Source organism: Toxorhynchites rutilus, chromosome 1 (genome assembly GCF_029784135.1).
Source record: "Toxorhynchites rutilus septentrionalis strain SRP chromosome 1, ASM2978413v1, whole genome shotgun sequence".
In the NCBI taxonomy this organism is placed as follows: domain Eukaryota; kingdom Metazoa; phylum Arthropoda; class Insecta; order Diptera; family Culicidae; genus Toxorhynchites; species Toxorhynchites rutilus.
The window spans coordinates 175,700,554-175,720,656 of record NC_073744.1 but is presented as its reverse complement, the minus strand read 5'-3'; the positions used below and the strand labels follow the sequence as shown (position 1 = coordinate 175,720,656).

Sequence of the window (20,103 nt, the reverse complement as noted above, 5' to 3'; positions counted from 1 at the left end):
ACTGTCTGTTGTCCGATCTGTAACGACGTTGTGATGAACCTGCAGAAGGATCACCCCGTCTATGCTGCTGAGAGTAGGAGCGGGACTGTGTTTCCTGTTGATGACCATCGCCAATACGATCATCGAACCGAACGCCTAATCTGCTCTTTGCCGATTCGCGCAAACCTTGGTAGGCATCCTTCATCCTCTGTATAACTGCCCCCCTACCTCCAGTCAACGGATGTCTGGTTTCGAGTGAAGCTACCAAACCAACATCTTCCTTATTTGCCAAAGCCTTTGTGTGTGTAGTCGCCATTTCCCACGTTGCAATTATTTTCTCCGCTTGCTCGAGTGTCAATTTAGAACTGTCTTCAGTAAATAAACGATGCTTCAGTGAGCCATCTGACAAACCAACAAGAATGCGATCAAGGATGAGACGATCCTTCTGATCTCCGAATTCACAATGCTCTGCCTGAAGCTTAAGTGAAAAAATGAAATCGCTTGCGGATTCTCCCGTTTGCTGAACCTTTGAACTAAAATTATATCTCTGAAGCAAAACGGAATCCGTCCTGTCAAGCTTTTCTTTAAGCTTCTGGACTAGCGTCTCATAGCTCACTCCAGCCAGCAATGTCTCCGTGGGAAAAAGCTTGTCTGCCATACTGAACAGAAAATCTCCACCCAAAATGAACATCTGATCCTTCCTTTCTTCGTCTTTCACCTTGTTCACACGAAAATGGACCGCAAGACGTCTGATCCAGGTAGCAAAAGATTGACCCTTGCGGAAAGGTTCAATATTGGGAGATACAACGTAGGACATATTCAAAAACTGAACCTACACACGAATGTAAAATTTTAACACAGTATTTTAGAGCCAATAGTAAAAAAAACACTTCTAATTAAAAATAATAGTCGGCCAAAATAAACTGCTGGTTCGAGAATACTCGAATATCTGTTTTTAATTTCCTTTAATTGTATATAAATAAAATTATACAACTCACCGAACCAGCTGCCACTCTCACCAAATGCCAAATCGAACACCAAACGATTTTTAGCAGAATTTCCTCTGCAAATGTCAACGGGAAACACGAACACCAGCCGATGAAAATGATTGCCACCGATTACTTCTTTTTTTTTTTTTTTTTTTTGTCGTTCAACTAGCGTTTCCTAACTCAAAACAAAAAGAACAAAAAAAAACACTCTTAATAACTCATCACAAAGAAACCATTTCCTTTAAATGTACTTTCTAAAAGAATAAAAGGTTTAGTTGTATTAGTGGTATTTCTTTGTTTGAGATACAAACCGCGAAAAGACAATGGCGCCTTGTTTGATAAAAGCGTTTGTCACCACTAACCAATGGTCGCAAAATACCTTACCCAAAAAAAAAGTGGTCACCAGCCGATTGGGAAACTGCCGCTGCTTGTTCCAAACAACCGCTGAACGTTTTGTCCTTTGTCCTCGTCTCCACTAAACTATTCCTGTTCACCGAGGGAAAACTGTCTATTTATTAATCAATTGAAATTGTATTCGGAGCTAATGAAAAACAGGTGTGTCACGTTTGGGAGTCGAAGTCAGAAGACTTTATTCTAAACAAATACTTTGACAGTAGTATGTTTATCAGCAGTATGTCGATTCGTGCTGAATACACGAATAAATGAAACTATCTAAACCAAATCCTAATTCAATATACAATACGTACATTGCTTGGTTGATGGTTCTGCAAGGGATAATTTCAAGCACATTTGATTAGAAAGTACTAAAAAATGTGTCAATCAACTTTTGAGTTTGGCTTCCAACTTTATCAGATTTTGTAGAACCATTCAAGGCGGATGGGGTTTCAAGGTAGACCTTCGAGCATTCCTTGTTCCACCAAAGTGTTGTAACGCGTCGAGAACACGTTGCAAGTACCCGTTTCTTCTGAACTTGAAGATTCCTTGCATAGATCAAACCAGATCTATGATCTATCCAGTCAATAGGTTTCGTGAGATCATAAGAAATATCATATGATCACTACCGTGGGGATCTCTGATTACCTTCCAAGTGCAATCCAGGGATAATGAAGAAGAACAGAGATAAATGCCTAGAGTGATTTTCAAAGGGAAATCGTCTCGCTTTAACATGAATATAATAACAAGTTAATCGTTGGGAGGCGATCTGGCGTAGTGGTAACATCCATGCCTCTCACGCTAAAGGTCACGAGTTCAATAATTCTCACTCCCGACATTCTTCCAAAAATGGAAGTAAAAGTGACGAACCAGAAAAAAAAGCAAGTTAATCGGATGCGATTCAAAGCTAGGCCAACCTTTGTAATGCCTTAAAAACTTATTTGTACAACCATAAAACAAATAGTACAAACAGTTGAATTGATTTTACAACCGAGAAGATTACTAAAATTCTCTCTATTTATCCTTCTCTTTCAGTTTGAGTGAATGCTACTTTGCCGGCAGAGGCACTGTTCTGATGCTAGGATCAAACGAGCGTCTTCGCGCTACATGCGAGGACCAAACACAACAGCAGGCAAACAATGGCACCACCACCATCGCCCCAAACACCTCGACAGTTTCCTCCCAGCAGCAGCCACCTCGTGCAGCTAGCAGCAGCAACACGCGAACCGTCCGATCCCGCTCGGATAGTGCGGATGAGCGGGAATCGGTGGGCTCGTCCGGTTCCGCTTCCAGCAGTGCATCGTCTTCGGTCTCGTCTGCCGGGAGTGATATCCAGCAGCACTTGCAGTCTATGTTCTATCTGCTGCGTCCGGAGGAAACGCTCAAGATGGCCGTCAAGCTCGAATCGCTCCGCGCTGGTCGCACCCGCTATCTGGTCGTGGTGTCCCGCCCACCGGCCAGACGCAGACGTCAACAGCCACAGCATCCGCTGCTATCCTCTTCCTCGCTGGCGTCCGCTAGTTCATCCTCGTGCGTTTCGCCAGCGCCTCCCGCCGCTGGTGTGCCCATCAGCAAGCAAATCACTTCTGCCTCTCTCTACAAGGCCGCATCGCCTTCATCCAGTACAAGCATTATCGCAAGCTGCTGCGGCGACGAAACCTTTGTATCTAGCCTAGACAACTGTGTTCTTAGTGCTTCTTCGAAGAATATTACGCCTTTGGCTTCGGCTTCGGCTTCGGCTTTTGTTAATACTGCTAATAATAACAAATGTGTCGATAAATGTGATAGTAATAGACCTAGTTCTAGTAGTAATGTTTGTAGTAATAGTAGTGTAAACAGTGGTAAGCCAACGGCTGGCAAAAGTGACGGCAACACCGTGAAGGTGTGTAGTACTGGTCTCAGTGGCTTCATCAACGTGACGGGTAGTGGTACCGCGGGCAACGTCAGCAGACCCCTGAGCAGCTCCGCGGGTAGTGTTGGAAGTGGTTCCAGCAGCAGCTTAGGCAGCAGTACCAAGGCACCGAGTTGTGGCTCGAGTGGTGGCGGTGGCGGCGGGAGTTGTGCTGAGATTGAGGAATCCTGTCTGCTTGGAATCGACTGCAATGAAAAAACCACGGTTGGACTGGTATTACGAGTGCTGGCCGATACCGCGATACGACTAGACGGAGATGGGTGAGTGCTTTCAAATGCAGGGAAGCTTGGCTTGGAGAGGAGTAATTTTGAATTGTAATTTTTCAGTGGATTCAGTGTGAGTTCTTGTGGACAGCAGCTCATCTTCAAGCCGGTCTCTGTTCAAGCGATGTGGTAAGTAGGGTGCTGGTTATTTGAAGGTGTAACTGCAATCATGTGTGTCAAGCTACGATGGCTTTTCTTTTGTGTATTATATGCGATGAAATTGATGAAGTGGAGTCTGGAAGCACAAGAAGACACTGTTAAATATTTCAAACTTGAAGATTTTCTGTATTCATTTTGTTGCAGACCGCAGAGAAATGGTATGGTTGAGTATCGTCTCAATGATTTTCTATAGCATAATCTTTATTGTGTAACAGATAAATCCAGCGTGAAATAAATTTGCTTCGTGCAACCATTTCTTCTTTCTTTGTTTTTAAGAGGCTTTAAACTTTGCAGTTCATTCGCCTCTAAAGCAACCATTTGTCTTTGAATCCCAGGAAACTGAAAAGGGTGCGAAATGAGAATAACACCACCTACATTTTCCTTACATTTTCCTCCGCAAGCGTACTTTCTCAAAAATTATCATGTAGAAGTGACTAATAATGTGTATATGACTTCAATTAAACGCCATTTTATTGACAAAACCAGTGTTCCAAGGGTTTCCTGTGAGATCTTCTCTCATCACTCTCGAATTCGACATTTGAGCTGCTTGCCGTTTTCGTGAACACGATGTGCAACCAAAGACCAAAGGTTCTCAATCGGATTCAGATCTGGAGAACGGGCTGGCCACCCAAGAACTTCTATATTTGTATCAGCGAAGCCCTTATTTGAGTTATTGATTGCAGCACTATCTTGCTAAAAAACAAAGTGTGGACTCGTCAATGCCTCATCATATTCAATCAAATTTATCTCCAGCATTCCTACGTAGTCCTCCGATTTAATGTTGGTTTCAATCCTTCCCAACGGAATTCTGATAACTGTCGCCCTTCCCCGTTCTAGGTCAGCCCTGCAAACCCTGCACAAAGTATCATCAAAAGCCCGGGAGCACAACTTCTTCGCCGGGGGGTCGTCCCACGAGTGGGTTTCCTACTATGAGCAGAACATCGATTCGGACCGGTCCTGTCTCAACGAGTGGCACACGATGGATGCGCTGGAAAGTCGCAGGCCTCCGTCACCGGATTCCATACGGAACAAGTATGTTTCGTCTCATGCTATATCCCCCATACCTCGACTAATCCATTTGTTTTTTCCTCTCTGACTCCTCTCTAGGCCAACCGAGCGCGAGGAAACGGAACGTGTAATACGCACAACGCTGAAGGAAATCATGATGTCGGTCGATCTGGACGTCGTCACGTCGAAGTTCATCCGGGGTCGGCTCGAGGAGCATCTGGATATGGATCTCGGCGAGTACAAGTCTTTCATTGACGAGGAGATGTTGGTAATTCTGGGTCAGATGGATGCCCCGACGGAAATTTTTGACCATGTGTATCTAGGATCCGAATGGAATGCCAGCAATCTCGAGGAACTACAGCGGAATGGGTAAGTTTTGATGAGGTTGGAGTCATTTAATATTTGGATGCATTGTTTTTTTTTGCTGCAGCGCTACTAGTGGTCAGAACATGAATCATTTTGACAGCAATTTGTTTTGAAATGTTTTCTCTTTCAGTGTTGAAATGTACGTCGCGATTTATTTTGTTCATTTCATTTTGTTTCAAAGTCTTTCAATATTCGATTCATCGAACGAATACTTATTTGTGTATGTTCTGGTCGCGTGGTCTTTTGGGTTGTCGATGTTAGATGGTTGGATAAAAAATTATACAGCCTAATTCTTAGCCTAAAAACGCATTGACCTTGAGAAAGATTCCTTCTTTCATCAATTGCGATTACAGTGACAATTATTCGATGTATTCATATTTTGATTTCAAATTATTCGATACAAAATTAATCGATTATAACTTCAGATATTCGATTATTTGGATTAATCGAACGATTAACCGACGTCTGTAGTTGTAGTTGATGGAAGCCGCGAATCGAAAGTCAATTTTGGACACCCAGTTCGGAAATCCGACGTGGATATTACAAATCGTGAAGTAGTTGAAATTGACAAAAACGACCGTGTGGAGCGTTCTCAGACATTTCCGTTTGCGGCATACTATCGATCAGCAACAGTAGCATCAGGATGAGACATGTACATCTGAATTCATTTATTTTGGCCATCTGCGAGTCAGAACGAGGTTTTATTACCCGTCACCCATACAGTGCTTCAAATGCTGGGCGTTCGGTCATATCTATCAAAACAAAGTTAAGACGAGACAATCCAAAACCACAGTTCTGTAAACCACCTGATTTCGATCAGATTAATCTTTGATGCAGAAATTGGCCGACCACGTACCAAACAAGGAAGCAGTCCAGGATTGAAGACTAAATGACCTTATGAGCGAAATTGAAGAAAAAGATCTTACCATTGCAAACACGGCCGTTCAATGGAGTTATAACGCACCGAGGCGGGGAAAAACAAGGAAATGATCATGTTTGCTGGATACAATCGGCCAGATGGCCAAAACCTAGCAGAAGGAAATATCCAAAACCATTATTGCCTCAAACAAAAGGTCCGTCTTCCGCCTGCTCTTTGATGATCCTCCCGACCGGCCAAGTCAAATTCACCTTCACAAACCGCACTGAACTACTACAAATGTAACGTCCTCGAAGAAAAGAAAGCCCAAATCGTTAGTCAACCACCGAAGGACATCCGTCAGATTTTGCTGACAGCAAGCAAGTAATCTGCCTTGCCGGATACCCCTTGACTCAATCAGCGATCTCTCCATACCTTCTGCCTACTAATGGTAAAGACCATCAGTCTACATAAGTTGCGTTGAAATGTGGTTAATTCAACTGGCACACCAAGCGGGACTTTTTTCCTCCTGTTGGGTGTGAACCACTGCGTCCATTGTTTTTAACTATTGTGGTATCCCCTTTTTTCATACTACACTTCAAGCTTATCTACTGCTTATTGTTGAAGGAGTAGACTGAAAGCTATAGCGAGATATGTGTCAATCAGGAATAATCTGTTTGATAAAATTTATAATCCTTGGGCTCCAGAATAACTTTATCAAGGTGTTGAAGTCTGCATCTTGTTAGTGTTACGCCTCTCAGGCTGAGCGCACCTTAACATCCAATTGCCTCTTCGAATCTTGTTCAGAGTTTTGAGTTCAATGGATGGAAATAGGGGAAAAAAGGAAACTATAGCAACCATTGTTAGAAGGAAAAATCTAGTAGGCATTGTTGAAAAGAAAATCGAGATAGTTAGAAAAGAGAGTAGCAAGTGCGAAGTGCGAAGATTTTCAATGAAAATTAAATTATTTGAAATTCTAGATCAGGTAAAAGAAACAAAATTATTTGATTTTGAATTCGAGTTAAAAATTAATTCATTCATAGATTAGCACCAAGCATACACCTAGCCTCAGTTAAATGATTCTACTGCTAAGTGATTTATCTACTATAAAGGGTAAGCACTTAAGTTTACTTAAATTAAACCTTAACTTATTTCTAACATTATACTTAAAATAAATAGGCTAGTTAAAAAGCGTATTGAATACACCTGAGGAGGCTTCCTGATAGAACAGGCAACAGGAGTCACTAAAACGTAAGACTTACTAACTAGACCAGAAACAATCATATGTAACTAATTAAAATTTAATTATAGGAAATTTTAATATACCCAGCAAAAATAGTGGTGATTTGTTTTTCGGAAACTGCACTCCTGTTGGCGAAGCCAACATTTTAAAATTTCGTTTTAAACATAACGATGTTGGATCGGACCACAAACGCTCCAGACGGAACCGGTAAACAAGCTACCGCAGATCATCGAAACCTTATTGGCTCAACCCCGGAAGTTTCAAGTCTCCATAACATGGTAGATCCGCCCGCGGGTACATCTAAATCTACCGTTGTACAACAAAGTACGTCGAAGGTGCCATGTTCATGTTTGGAATGTGAGAAACCGGACACTAGTAGCATGGTCCAATGCGACAAGTGTGATGGATGGGCTCATTATTCATGTGTAGGTGTGGATGAAGACATTGCGGACCGAAGTTGGAACTGCTCGAAATGTGAAATCGCGGGAGCATACCGGAAAGGTAAACTGAAGTCCAAGAAGATCTCATCATCGCTGAAGACATCGAACGCCAAGGACCGGAAGAAGACGTTACTTGTTGCGATAGTGAAAGGTGGCGGGAAGAAGACGACATCGAAGGTTGTTAAAAAGTCAACCGATAATGGTCATGCTAAGGAATCTGCTGATACAGAAGCATGCGGAAGAGGTGGAATGTCTGTGGATAAAACTAATGACACGGCGCAGAAGGCTAAATCGATTGTTTCTGCGTCTTCCTTTAAATCTGCCAAAGCACGTTTGGAGGTTCGCTTGAAGCAGATTGAAGCAGAAGAAACGCTGATGGCAGAAGAAATGAAACGTAAGCGCGAGTTAGTAAATAAGAAGTTCGAAGTCCTCAAGGAGTTGGCTGACCTGGAAGATGATGGTGAATCTGTGGACGATACACCAAACTCTCACGGTAAAGTGGAAGGTTGGCTGAAGGACAACGACAGAAAATTCGTAAAAGAAAAACACGATTCAGAGCACGATGGAGAGGATAAGTTTGAGGATGACGCCAGCAACAGTGAAGAGGACGTTTCTGTCGACAACGAGAGCAACGAAGTATCTGGAGATGAGTCAGAAATGGGAGATGAAGAAGTGTTGGAAGAGAACCATGGCATAGAATCATTCAAACCCGGAAGGCAATCGACGATGAAGGATGCAGCTAGTAGAACGTCAGGAGCGGGATCTAAGAGTCATTTACAAAGATACAAACGACTCACTAAAGATGAGTTAGCAGCGCGTCAGGTCGTTCCACGTGAATTGCCCAAGTTTAGCGGCAATCCCGAAGAATGGCCAATGTTCGTCTCAACCTACGAAGATACCACAGAAATGTGTGGGTACACCGAAGCCGAGAATATGATCCGCTTAAGAAATTGCTTGAAGGGGGAAGCGTTTTATGCAGTTCGCAGTTTTCTCATGCGCCCGGCAACGGTGGGAAAAGCAATGAATGCCTTAAAGTTGCGGTTTGGAAGACCGGAGACAATCATCGAGTACCTTAAGGACAAGATCCTGTCGTTGCCGGCTATCAAAGGAGAAGCAATAAATAAGATCGTTGATTTTGCTCTTGAGGTGCAGAACTTGAGTGCCACCATAGAAGCTTGCGGAAAAATGGAGTATAGCTCTGACGTAACTCTGCTGAAGGAATTAGTGAACAAATTACCACCTCACATCAGGCTTGATTGGGCGAAGTACCGGAAGAACAAATCAAAGGTGAAGCTTTCTACATTCAGCCGTTGGATATATGGTCTGGCAGAGGACGTAAACGTTGTTTTCGAACCACAGTTTCGAGTAGGAAAACAGAAGTACGTGAATACCCATTCAGAAGAGGTTGGTAAAGAGGAGTCACAGAAAATCCCTCAGAAACCTGTAGCGAAGGCTGATTCCTCAACGAGCGCAGCAGCAGATAAAAACAAAAGTTGTTTGGTGTGCAAAGGTGGTTGTACGAACGTCGGGAAATGTAAACGATTCCAGGAGTTATCGTATGAGGCAAAATGGGCGACCATCCGGGAATTCCATCTATGTCGTAGGTGCTTACGACGCCATAAAGGAGGCTGTGATGGTGCGTGTGGAAAAAATGGATGTACCTTTAGACACCATGCGTTGTTACACAAGGATCTCAACGATACGGTTACTGTTGGGGAATCCGGAAATGACACTTCACGTCGAATGCAAAACGAGGAGCGCAACATTAATACTCATCTATCCGGCAGTGGTCCAGGTACTTTCCGCTATGTGCCCGTTACGCTCTATGGAAATAACAAGCAGGTGAAATGCTTCGCCTTCCTCGATGATGGATCGGAGCTGACTCTCGTTGACGAGGAATTAGTTAAAGAGTTGCAGCTTTCTGGAGTACTGCGCCCACTTTGTCTCAAATGGACCGGAGGTACACATCGTTTCGAGTCGAACTCGCACAGCGTAAATATTGAGATCTCCGGTCACGAAGGCAAACGATATCGGCTTCAAGACGTCAGAACGGTTGAAGAGCTTCAGTTACCTTGTCAGTCGCTGGACATGAACTATCTCGAACGCGAGTTTAGCTATTTACGAAATCTTCCTATCGATTCTTACTCAGAAGTCCGTCCCCGAATCTTGATCGGCCTCAAGCACGCCAACATAATGCTGGTACGCAAAAGCCGTGAAGGTAAAATGAGTGAACCTATCGCGGTGAAGACTAACCTTGGCTGGGTCGTTTATGGTGTTCAATCAACGGTGGATTCCATGAATACTAGTCACACCTACCATATCTGCACTTGCAGTGAGTCGGATGATACGAAACTCCATCAAATAGTGAAAAATTATTTCTCACTGGACAGTGCAGGAATCATCAAGCAAGAACGCACATTGTTATCCAGAGAAGATGAGCAAGCTGTGGCGCTTCTGGAATCCCGTACTCGCTACAACGGCGAACGGTTCGAAACCGGATTACTGTGGCGATCAGATGGTATCCGTCTACCGAATAACAGATCAATAGCAGATCGGCGTTTTAAATGCTTGGAAAATCGCATGGATAGAGATAAGGAACTGGCGAAGGTCTTACACGAAAAAATGGCAGACTACCGAACGAAGGATTACATTCGGAAGTTATCACCGGAAGAGCTCGCCGAAAATCACGAGCGTGTGTGGTATCTTCCTATCTTTCCTGTCAGCAATCCCAACAAACCAGGAAAGATAAGGATTGTATGGGACGCTGCAGCCGCAGTTCACGGAGTTTCCTTGAATTCAGCGTTGCTCACCGGCCCGGACCAGTTGTCGTCATTGGTTGGAATTCTGTACCAGTTTCGAGAACATAGAATCGGTATTTGCGCAGATATCCGGGAAATGTTCCACCAGGTGAGGATTCTTCCTGAAGACCAACACTGTCAACGGTTTCTCTGGCGTGATGATCCCGAGCAATGTGAGCCGAGCATCTACGTAATGCAAGTAATGACATTTGGTGCCTGCTGTTCGCCAAGCGCTGCCCAGTTCGTGAAGAATCGGAATGCGGAGCGGTTTCAAAATGTGCACCCAGAGGCGGTGGCGATTATCAAGTACAAACATTATGTGGATGATATGGTGCTGAGTACGCAGACGGTGGAAAAAGCTATCGAGTTGGCTACAACAGTGCGATTCATTCACGAGCAGGGTGGATTTGAAATCCGCAACTGGGTGTCTAACTCACCGGAAGTGTTGGCCAAAATCAACGGCATAACGGTAACTGAGAAAAATTTGGATTTAATCTCGGAGCTGGCGAGTCAAAAGATTCTCGGTATGTGGTGGGATACCCAAGCCGACACCTTCAAGTATAAGATCTGTTGGTCCCGATTTAATAGTGATCTTTTAGAAGGAACCCGGCGTCCGACGAAACGTGAGATACTGAGGACGTTGATGACCATTTACGATCCTCTAGGGCTTATCGAACATTTTATGGTTTTGTTGAAGATTCTTCTACAAGAAGTGTGGAGGGCTGATGTAGGATGGGAAGAATCAATTCCCCAGGCACAGTTCGAGAATTGGCAAGTTTGGCTGAAGTTGCTTCCGGAATTAGAGAAACTGCAAATCTCACGATGTTACCAGCGGAATACAACTGTGGACGAAGAAACCATCGTAGAAATGCACACGTTTGTTGACTCCAGTGAAACAGCAATGGCAGCTACGGTATATCTACGCTTTGTCAGGAACGGTGATGTGGAATGCACGCTTGTGGGAGCTAAAACCCGTGTGGCACCAATCAAGTATACGTCCATCCCAAGATTGGAGCTCCAGGCTGCAGTAATAGGGTGCAGGCTAGCTTCCAGTATAAAAAAGAACCTGAACTTCAAAATCTCGAAGCACGTTTTCTGGACGGACTCGCGGAACGTCCTCTGCTGGTTGCGCTCCGACCACAGACGATACAGTGTGTTTGTCGCGTCGAGAGTTGGCGAAATCCTTGAATCAACAGATCTGCAAGACTGGAGATGGGTGCCTACTGGTTCCAATGTGGCTGACGATGGAACTAGATGGAAAACCCGACCGGATTTGACATCAGAAAGTAGGTGGTATATGGGCCCCGCGTTCCTGAAAAAGTGTGAAGCAGAATGGCCGGTCCTTCCCATCAAAACTGTCTCTACCGAGGAGGAGCTACGACCGAGAATATTAGTTCACTGTCTAGCACCGGCATCAGTGATCGACGTTGGGAGGTTTTCGAGTTGGCGTACAATGATAGCGGTGACAGCCTGGGTATTCCGGTTCTTTTCAAACCTCCGCCATCGAATCAGCGGAGAATCAACAACGTCAGGGCCAATTGCAAGCGAAGAGCTGCGTCGAGCCGAACAGTATCACTTCAAGCAAGCTCAACGGGAGGTCTACCAGAACGAAATCACTGTTTTAAAAACATGTGATAGTAACGGAACGTACAAACACCTTCAAAAAAGCAGTCCTTTATACAAGCTGAGCCCGTTTGTAGATGAATTCGGTGTCCTGAAAATGAGAGGGAGAACGGGAACTTGCACATACTTACACGCCGATGCAAGAAATCCTACAATTCTACCACCAAACCATCCGATAACGTCGCTGCTTCTCCGCTATTATCATGAAAGGTACCTGCACCGCAATCACGAGATTGTTGTGAATGAAGTCCGTCAAAAATACCGCATCTTCCGTCTTAGACCGGCCCTTGCAAAAATCCGAAAAAATTGCCAATGGTGCAAGAACCGCGATGTACTTCCTCAGCCTCCGGAAATGGCAGATCTCCCAGAAGCTAGGTTGGCAGCGTACACTAGACCTTTTGCTCACGTGGGGATTGATTATTTTGGACCAATTGAAGTATCTGTGGGTCGGAGGATCGAGAAGCGATGGGGAGTTTTACTGACCTGTCTGACAACCAGAGGGGTCTATATTGAAGTAGCTAGCACTCTAACGACTAACTCTTGTATAATGGCCATTAAAAACTTCATTGTACGGAGGGGAACGCCAGTCAGTTTCTACAGCGACTGTGGCACTAACTTTGTAGGCGCTAGCAAGGTGCTTCGAGAAGCCTTGCGCGAAGTTGACCGACACCAGTTGATGCGAGAGTTCGTGACACCAACTACGTCCTGGCACTTCAACCCACCTGCTTCGCCCCACATGGGTGGAATCTGGGAGCGCCTAATACGGTCGGTAAAGCGCAATCTGATGGAAGTCCTTGCAGTGAAGCACCCTACTGACGAGGAGTTGCGGAATGCGTTGACGGAGATAGAGGGTATACTCAATTCGAGGCCACTAACGCATGTTCCCATCGAAGACGAAGCAGCTGCAGCATTGACACCAAACCATTTTATTTTGGGGTCATCGGATGGATCTAAACCGCTAACCCTGATTGATGACGACAAAGCGAATCTACGGCGGGGATGGCAAACATCTCAGTGGTTGGCCAATCTTTTCTGGAAGCGCTGGATCAAAGACTACCTCCCTGAAATATCCCGGCGCACGAAGTGGTACGAAAAGGTAAAGCCATTAGAAGTTGGAGATATCGTGCTCATCGTCGACGTCGACAACCCGAGGAACTGTTGGCCAAAAGGAAAAGTTATCGGTGTGGTGTCCAGTGGTGGCCAGACGCGTAAAGCGACGGTACAGACTAGCAGCGGTGTTTATGAAAGACCGGTGGTGAAGCTGGCGGTATTGGATGTCCGTCGCGGAGTCGAGTAAGGTGGACCGATCGGATCATGCGGTCCGCTTACGGGGGGGAGTGTTACGCCTCTCAGGCTGAGCGCACCTTAACATCCAATTGCCTCTTCGAATCTTGTTCAGAGTTTTGAGTTCAATGGATGGAAATAGGGGAAAAAAGGAAACTATAGCAACCATTGTTAGAAGGAAAAATCTAGTAGGCATTGTTGAAAAGAAAATCGAGATAGTTAGAAAAGAGAGTAGCAAGTGCGAAGTGCGAAGATTTTCAATGAAAATTAAATTATTTGAAATTCTAGATCAGGTAAAAGAAACAAAATTATTTGATTTTGAATTCGAGTTAAAAATTAATTCATTCATAGATTAGCACCAAGCATACACCTAGCCTCAGTTAAATGATTCTACTGCTAAGTGATTCATCTACTATAAACTATTCTAACATTATACTTAAAATAAATAGGCTAGTTAAAAAGCGTATTGAATACACCTGAGGAGGCTTCCTGATAGAACAGGCAACAGGAGTCACTAAAACGTAAGACTTACTAACTAGACCAGAAACAATCATATGTAACTAATTAAAATTTAATTATAGGATATTTTAATATACCCAGCAAAAATAGTGGTGATTTGTTTTTCGGAAACTGCACTCCTGTTGGCGAAGCCAACAGTTAGAGTTCCGCAGTTACAGAGCAAATGTTCCGAGGCTTCGCTTCCGGCATTACAAAAGCGACAAATATTATCTTGTGCTAAACCTATGTTTTTAAGATAATATTTACTCGGACAGTGTCCTGCTACAAGACCAGTAAATGCGCTGAAGTCTTTCTTATTAAGGCTCAGCAGTTGTAATGTAATAATTTTTTTTGCCTGTTTAAGTTTAAGGCTGTGACTTCCCGGTCTTCCCATTTCTTCAGCTCAATTTTTAACCGACAGTTAGAAAGTCCACAGAATGGTTCTGGACCAGTGAATGGTGAATTTGAGCCGTTCCTGGCAAGTTCATTTGCTCGCTCGTTGCCCTCTATACCGCAATGGCCAGAAATCCAGTACAGTTGTACCGAACTTATCTGACTTAATCACCGTAAAAGGGGAATGAATTCCCACACAATTTTTGAAGAGCATTTAAAAGCATTTAGAGCATTAAGTACCGATTGACCGTCTGACAATATGCAGATGTTAGCATGTCTATATTTCCTTTTGAGGCTGACATTTAAACATTCTATTATCGCAGCTATTTCTACCTGAAAACTGTTGGCCAGTTTCCCATAGCCACAAAGAGTTTTTTCTGGGGGGACCATTACGAACGTTGGGACCACCTTCATCCCATACTGAACAAGAATGTTCGATCACTCTATATGGAATGTCATAATTAGTCCTAGGTTCCATCCAATCACTGTTCATCTCTGAGGCTGGTCCAACGGGTAACAGTTTCAGTATGCTCAAGTGACCAGTTTTGTCCCCCGTCTAGTATTTTTTCCATCTTTTAAGCTTTAGAGCGCTTTTTTTAGCCTTCAGCTGGACATATTGGTTCAAAGGTAACAGGTGAAGGATAGCCTCCAATGTCTTTGAGGATGTGCTTTGCATTGCTCCAGTAATTGCTTAGATTTTTGTAGCTACTGTCTCCTTAGTTTCTAGTCACTATACTAGTGAGGCATAGGTTATCCATGGGCATTTTTTTTCTTTTTGGTGAAAGAAATTCTTGTTCGTTTTGAGTGATTTATGCTCAGACCTTCTGTGATACAGCAAGATTGTGTAAAGTTTAAGACCGTCTGCATTCTGCTCGATAACACGTCGTCGAATTTGCCACGTACCGTTATGACTAGATCATCGGCAAAGCCCACGACTTCGAATCCTTTCACGTCTAAACTTATCAGAAGGTCGTCAATCGCAAGTGACCAAAGGAGAGGTGATAGAACGCCTCCTTGTGGGCAACCCTTTGTTGAAGTCACAGGATTAGACGACTCACCCATCTCCGAGGTGATTAAAGATAATATTAACGTTAGTAACTATTTTTGCTGCGAACGTATTTTGACGAATTGCATACCAATCGAATAGGAAGTTCTTTTAGATTGGTTTGATATGTTATACATTACAATCCCATAGTCCGTAAATGGGTTAAATTGATGAATTGCAAGCATTCCCATTTTCCCAAACATTTGTTCTGTCCATTTGTGTGCTTACCTATCCGTGTTTTTTTGCCTGTGTTCATTGCGCGAAACTTTTAATTTGTTCATATCCTGTATGTATGAATAGCGCACTTTCGCTACTTTTAGTTGCCTTTTGTATTTGATCGTGTGCGCATCAGAATTCGAGAAACTTCTTCTCGTTAATGGTCATTCTCGCAATGTTTAATTTTTATCGATGCATTTGTGTGTTACCGTGTGCGTTCTGGCGATGCACGTAAGAGGTGTATAGGCGCGATACTATTTGGGGAACACTAAACAACATGAAATATAACACTTGATACATGCAAATATTGCCATTTTTGTTGTTTTTATGGGTTCCCAAAGATATATTGAAGGGCTTAACGAATGTGGAATAACGGTGGGTTCTGGTGGTAGAAATATTGAACCACATGAAGCCGAGTGTGTATGTCGAATGCGACAAAGACCGCCGGGAGCGCGATAATTATTCAGTGTAATTCGTGCATTGACGTAAAGAAACAAATTGCGACATATGACCAGCTCGTGTATTGTTCTCGCAATGGCAAGAAAGAATCGCTGCTTCTAAAACTGTTTCCACAAAGTCACACAATCTATTAACCCTTTTCACGCTCACCGATACTTTCTACTAAAGAGTTAATTATGAAATATCGTTGCATTTGTAAATAATATCCCTAATTTAAATAAAACGAATGTTTATTCCTCCGTCCTAAGCGATTGTGTCTTTGATACAACCTCCTATAAATTTTTGCGTCCACATATAAAATGACTCAAGCTAGATGCTCTACTTGGCAGGAATTAAATTGATTTTCCTTCTCATTACAGCGTCCGCCACATATTGAACGTTACGCGGGAAATTGACAACTTTTTCCCGGGAATGTTTGACTACTTCAATGTGCGGGTTTACGATGACGAGAAAACGGATCTGCTGAAACACTGGGACAACACGTTCAAGTACATTTCCCGGGTGCGAATGGAAGGCTCCAAGGTGCTGGTACACTGTAAGATGGGAATTTCCCGCTCGGCCTCGGTGGTGATTGCGTACGCGATGAAAGCAAACAACTGGGACTTTGACCAAGCGCTACGCCACGTGAAGCAGAAGCGGAACTGTATCAAACCCAACAAAAATTTCATCATGCAGCTGGAGACGTACCAGGGAATGTTGGATGCGATGAAGAATCGGGAGAAACTGCAGCGCAGCAAGAGCGAAACCAACCTGAAGAGTGGTAGTAGTAGTGCGAAGGACGGCCGGCTGTTGCCGGGAAGCGAACCTACTCCGCTGATTCAGGCGTTGACCAGGGGCAACAATGCGAACACGATGAATAAATCCGGGAGGTTTTTGAGGAAGATTGGAGAGCGACCTAAGAGTTGGTCTCCCGATTCGGAGAAAGCGGTGATAGTGTTGGAAACGAGTAGACAGCAGTCACACTCGTTGGAACATTTGATGGCACCGCAAAACGAGGCCAAAACTATTCGAATGCCATGTGGGAACGGACAGAACTACAGCGTGTCGCAAAATCAAATAGTACACCTGCAGGAGGGGGGAATGGGCGTTACGGAGGAAACATCAGTGCCATCAGATTTATTTGCTTCCTCAGTTCGTTCCATTATCAGCGAGTTGGAATCCAACAAAGCCAAAGAGACCAGCAGCAATCACAAGAGGAAAGGATCTTCTTCCTCGGTGGCGTCGATAGCACCGGAAGTGGACGAGACCAAGAATGACCACCAGTGGGATCCAGGGGAATCAAAGTCTCCTCCTCCTCCTGCTCCGACGACGACGACGGCTTCTCAAAGTCATGACTCAACAACGACACAGCCTGTTGTTTGCTGGACAAGTCAAAGTCAAGTCATTCAGCAGGCTCTACCAATTGTTGTGCAGCCCCAGCAGCAACAGCAGCAGCATGTTTCCCGTCAGAGTTCCTGGTCTAGTGTTGATTCCGCTGTCGTGGCGGATATGATCCGTGGAACACTGTCAGTATCGCGACATTCGAGTTGGGGCTCAGGGGAAAATCAGCAACAGCAGCAGCAGCAGGGACAAACGGCGCTGGCGCCACCCTCTCGAAACAGCAGCTGGAGTTCGTACGATACGAGCAATGTTGGCAGTAGTAGTATCCAGACCGTAGTGGAAGTTCCTGGTAGCGCTAGCGCAAAAGGAACGGAGGAAGACTTGGGGCAGAGTGGGATATTTCCGTACGATAAGGACGAAATCCCGTGGCATCCGGGGACAGTCAAGCGAACGAAACAAAAAATCGAGGAACGGTCCTCATCGACTTCGATAAAACGCATTTGTAGTGAAAAGTTTGGACAAAAACATGCCAAGGGTAAAGACTGTCGGGGGAGCGTCCCTGGAGATTGTTCCCAGCAGCGATCGAATAGCGAAGAGGTTTTACCATCGACTCGCACCACAACGACGATAGTTTCGACAACGTACGCAAGGCTGTCCGCTTCCGCCCCAGACTCCTACTGTCTGTGCCCTTTCGGTAGCAAACGGGTGGAAGACGAACAACCGACCACGCAAAGCCATCATCGACGGTTCAGTTTCCGGAAAACAGTCCCAGACGAGACAAAAGCGAACGATGAGAACACATCCATCAGCGTCAGCGGTATTGTGAAGAACCTCAAAATGAGCTTCGAGGCCAAAGTGAACGATCGAAGTAAAAAAGAGCAGAAGAAAGTTCGCTCGCTGCCATCATCTCCGGTTGCCATACATGTAGAAATGAACAAACACCAGAGTCACGGACAAAATCACGGTGGAAAACAGCACCAACAATTACAACAACAACAGCAACAGCAAGAGGACATTACTGTGCGAGATCTGGTGGATCGCTACGAAGCCCCACGGCTGCGGGCATCATTCAACACACATCATCGCCACAACAGTAGCAGCTCTGCGAGCAACAGCGAGCCGGTCATCGTTCGGCAGCGACCCCGTTCCGTGTTCGAACCGCTTAAGTATGCACAAAACCAACAGAAACCACTGATTTCACATTCAAACAGCCTCCTCAAATCGTCGGATGATTTCAGCAGACCACCTCCGATCCCACCGGCTGTTGTAAGCGGCGGCGGACCCTTCGTTCGTGGCATAGTGAGTTTTGTTGGTAATACATCCTCGGGTAACAATTCGGGTTCCAACGGTGGTTCTGGCCCGGGTGGTGGCGGGAGCGTGACGAAGAAAATAATCCAACACCACGGGAAAACACACCCGCTAGCCAAAATAAATCTGACCAAGCATAGGATTAATGCAACCTCGACGGCGGCAGCTACGGCGTACAATACGATGTGAGGAAGTTGATTCTTCATTTCCTCTTTTGTGTTTTCCCCCGAATTATTTGTATTACTCGAAAAAGGGTTGGATTTTGGGCGACTTTTGCCTAGAATATTATTCAACGGACACAATACGGTCGGAAGCATGTCAAGCAAATCGTACACACGTTGGGAGAACCATGAGGCTGCTGCGTTGGTCACGGTTTGCTATTCTGTTTTTTCCCCATTGTTTTTCCAACGATTGCAATATATGTGACAAATAGTTTAGTGTGTGGTAGGCATTCTTCGGATAGGTCTGCTAGAGTGCCAGCAGATTCCAGCGAAACGACCAGGTTCAGGCATGCTTGGTTCGTAGACTCTCTTTTGCGCAAAAAGAATTACGCTTCGCGAACAGCTCTTTTATGTATGTGTTTTTTTCTGTATCCAAGTAGCAATCGTTGATATCCTCCTTCATCTACGAATGAACAAATGTTTATCGACAAACACACAATTTACTAACTTACTTATATTGCGTGTGTATGTGTGTTTGTACTTCGTGTTTGACTGTGTGAATGAGTGTGGAGCGCGTGTAAATTAGCTTAGTTGCGCGGAAATATTTCGAAAAAATAAAACAGAACAGTAACAGGTTCATTAATTGTGTAAATACAAACTGCTAGATTTATAGGGCTCGCCGCTATCCTTCGCGAGAGTTCTCGGACGCAAAAAATGAATAAATCCTAAGGAATGATGATTGTTTGTTACTTCAACCAGGAAGGCAAAGCTTTATTTTGGCACCACCCTTTTCTTTTGTATTGCTTCATTGCTGCCGATGTGATTTTGTGATTATCTGCTTTTCTCCAGTTTTGTTCCGCTGTCAAAATAAAAGATGTAGAAGAAAAAATGTACGTTTCTGTTACCCAACTAAAAGGCTACTTCCATTCTAAACATCTAATGCTCCTATTCTGAGCAGCAAGCAAAATGCAAATCGGAGAAAAATAAACGCGTTGCAGCATCAATATTCATGTAACTGTTCGAATATTTTATGTGGTTTTATAAGCTTTTAAACTGGATGAAAATGAAATACAAAAAGCAAAATAAATACAATGTGGCTCGACGATATGGAAACAATTGTGAGAAAACACGCTATAGAAAAAAAAGAATTTGTATTTAAGAAAAAAAAAAAGGAAAAAAGAGAACATGATAACAGTAAATATTTATTACTAGGCAAACAATCGTTCGGATTACTTGGATCAGAAATCTCCCTGCCGCAGACAATCAATGTGCTTTTTTTTGGGAAAGAGATGGAAAACTTCAGAACACATCCCAGTCACCATGTTGACTGGGGAGTATGAGATTTTTGTTCACTAAACCCACACCCTTATGCGCTATAATTTTCCCCCCG

The 20,103-nt window shown here is 44.2% G+C and overlaps 1 protein-coding gene across 6 annotated transcripts in view; it reads left to right on the top strand.

Annotated features, from left to right (window-relative positions):
- Positions 1 to 19,920, top strand: part of LOC129774001 (protein phosphatase Slingshot) — a 41,376-nt gene extending 21,456 nt beyond the window's left edge. For all 6 annotated transcript variants that reach the window (XM_055777714.1, XM_055777708.1, XM_055777684.1 and 3 more), the window contains exons 3-7: positions 2,397 to 3,533; positions 3,600 to 3,665; positions 4,533 to 4,727; positions 4,803 to 5,072; positions 16,284 to 19,920. In XM_055777714.1, the coding sequence (XP_055633689.1) occupies positions 2,437 to 3,533; positions 3,600 to 3,665; positions 4,533 to 4,727; positions 4,803 to 5,072; positions 16,284 to 18,741 (4,086 nt within the window). In that variant the 5' untranslated portion in view covers positions 2,397 to 2,436 and the 3' untranslated portion in view covers positions 18,742 to 19,920. The remainder of the gene's footprint in view (positions 1 to 2,396; positions 3,534 to 3,599; positions 3,666 to 4,532; positions 4,728 to 4,802; positions 5,073 to 16,283) is intronic.
- Positions 19,921 to 20,103: the final 183 nt, after the last annotated feature.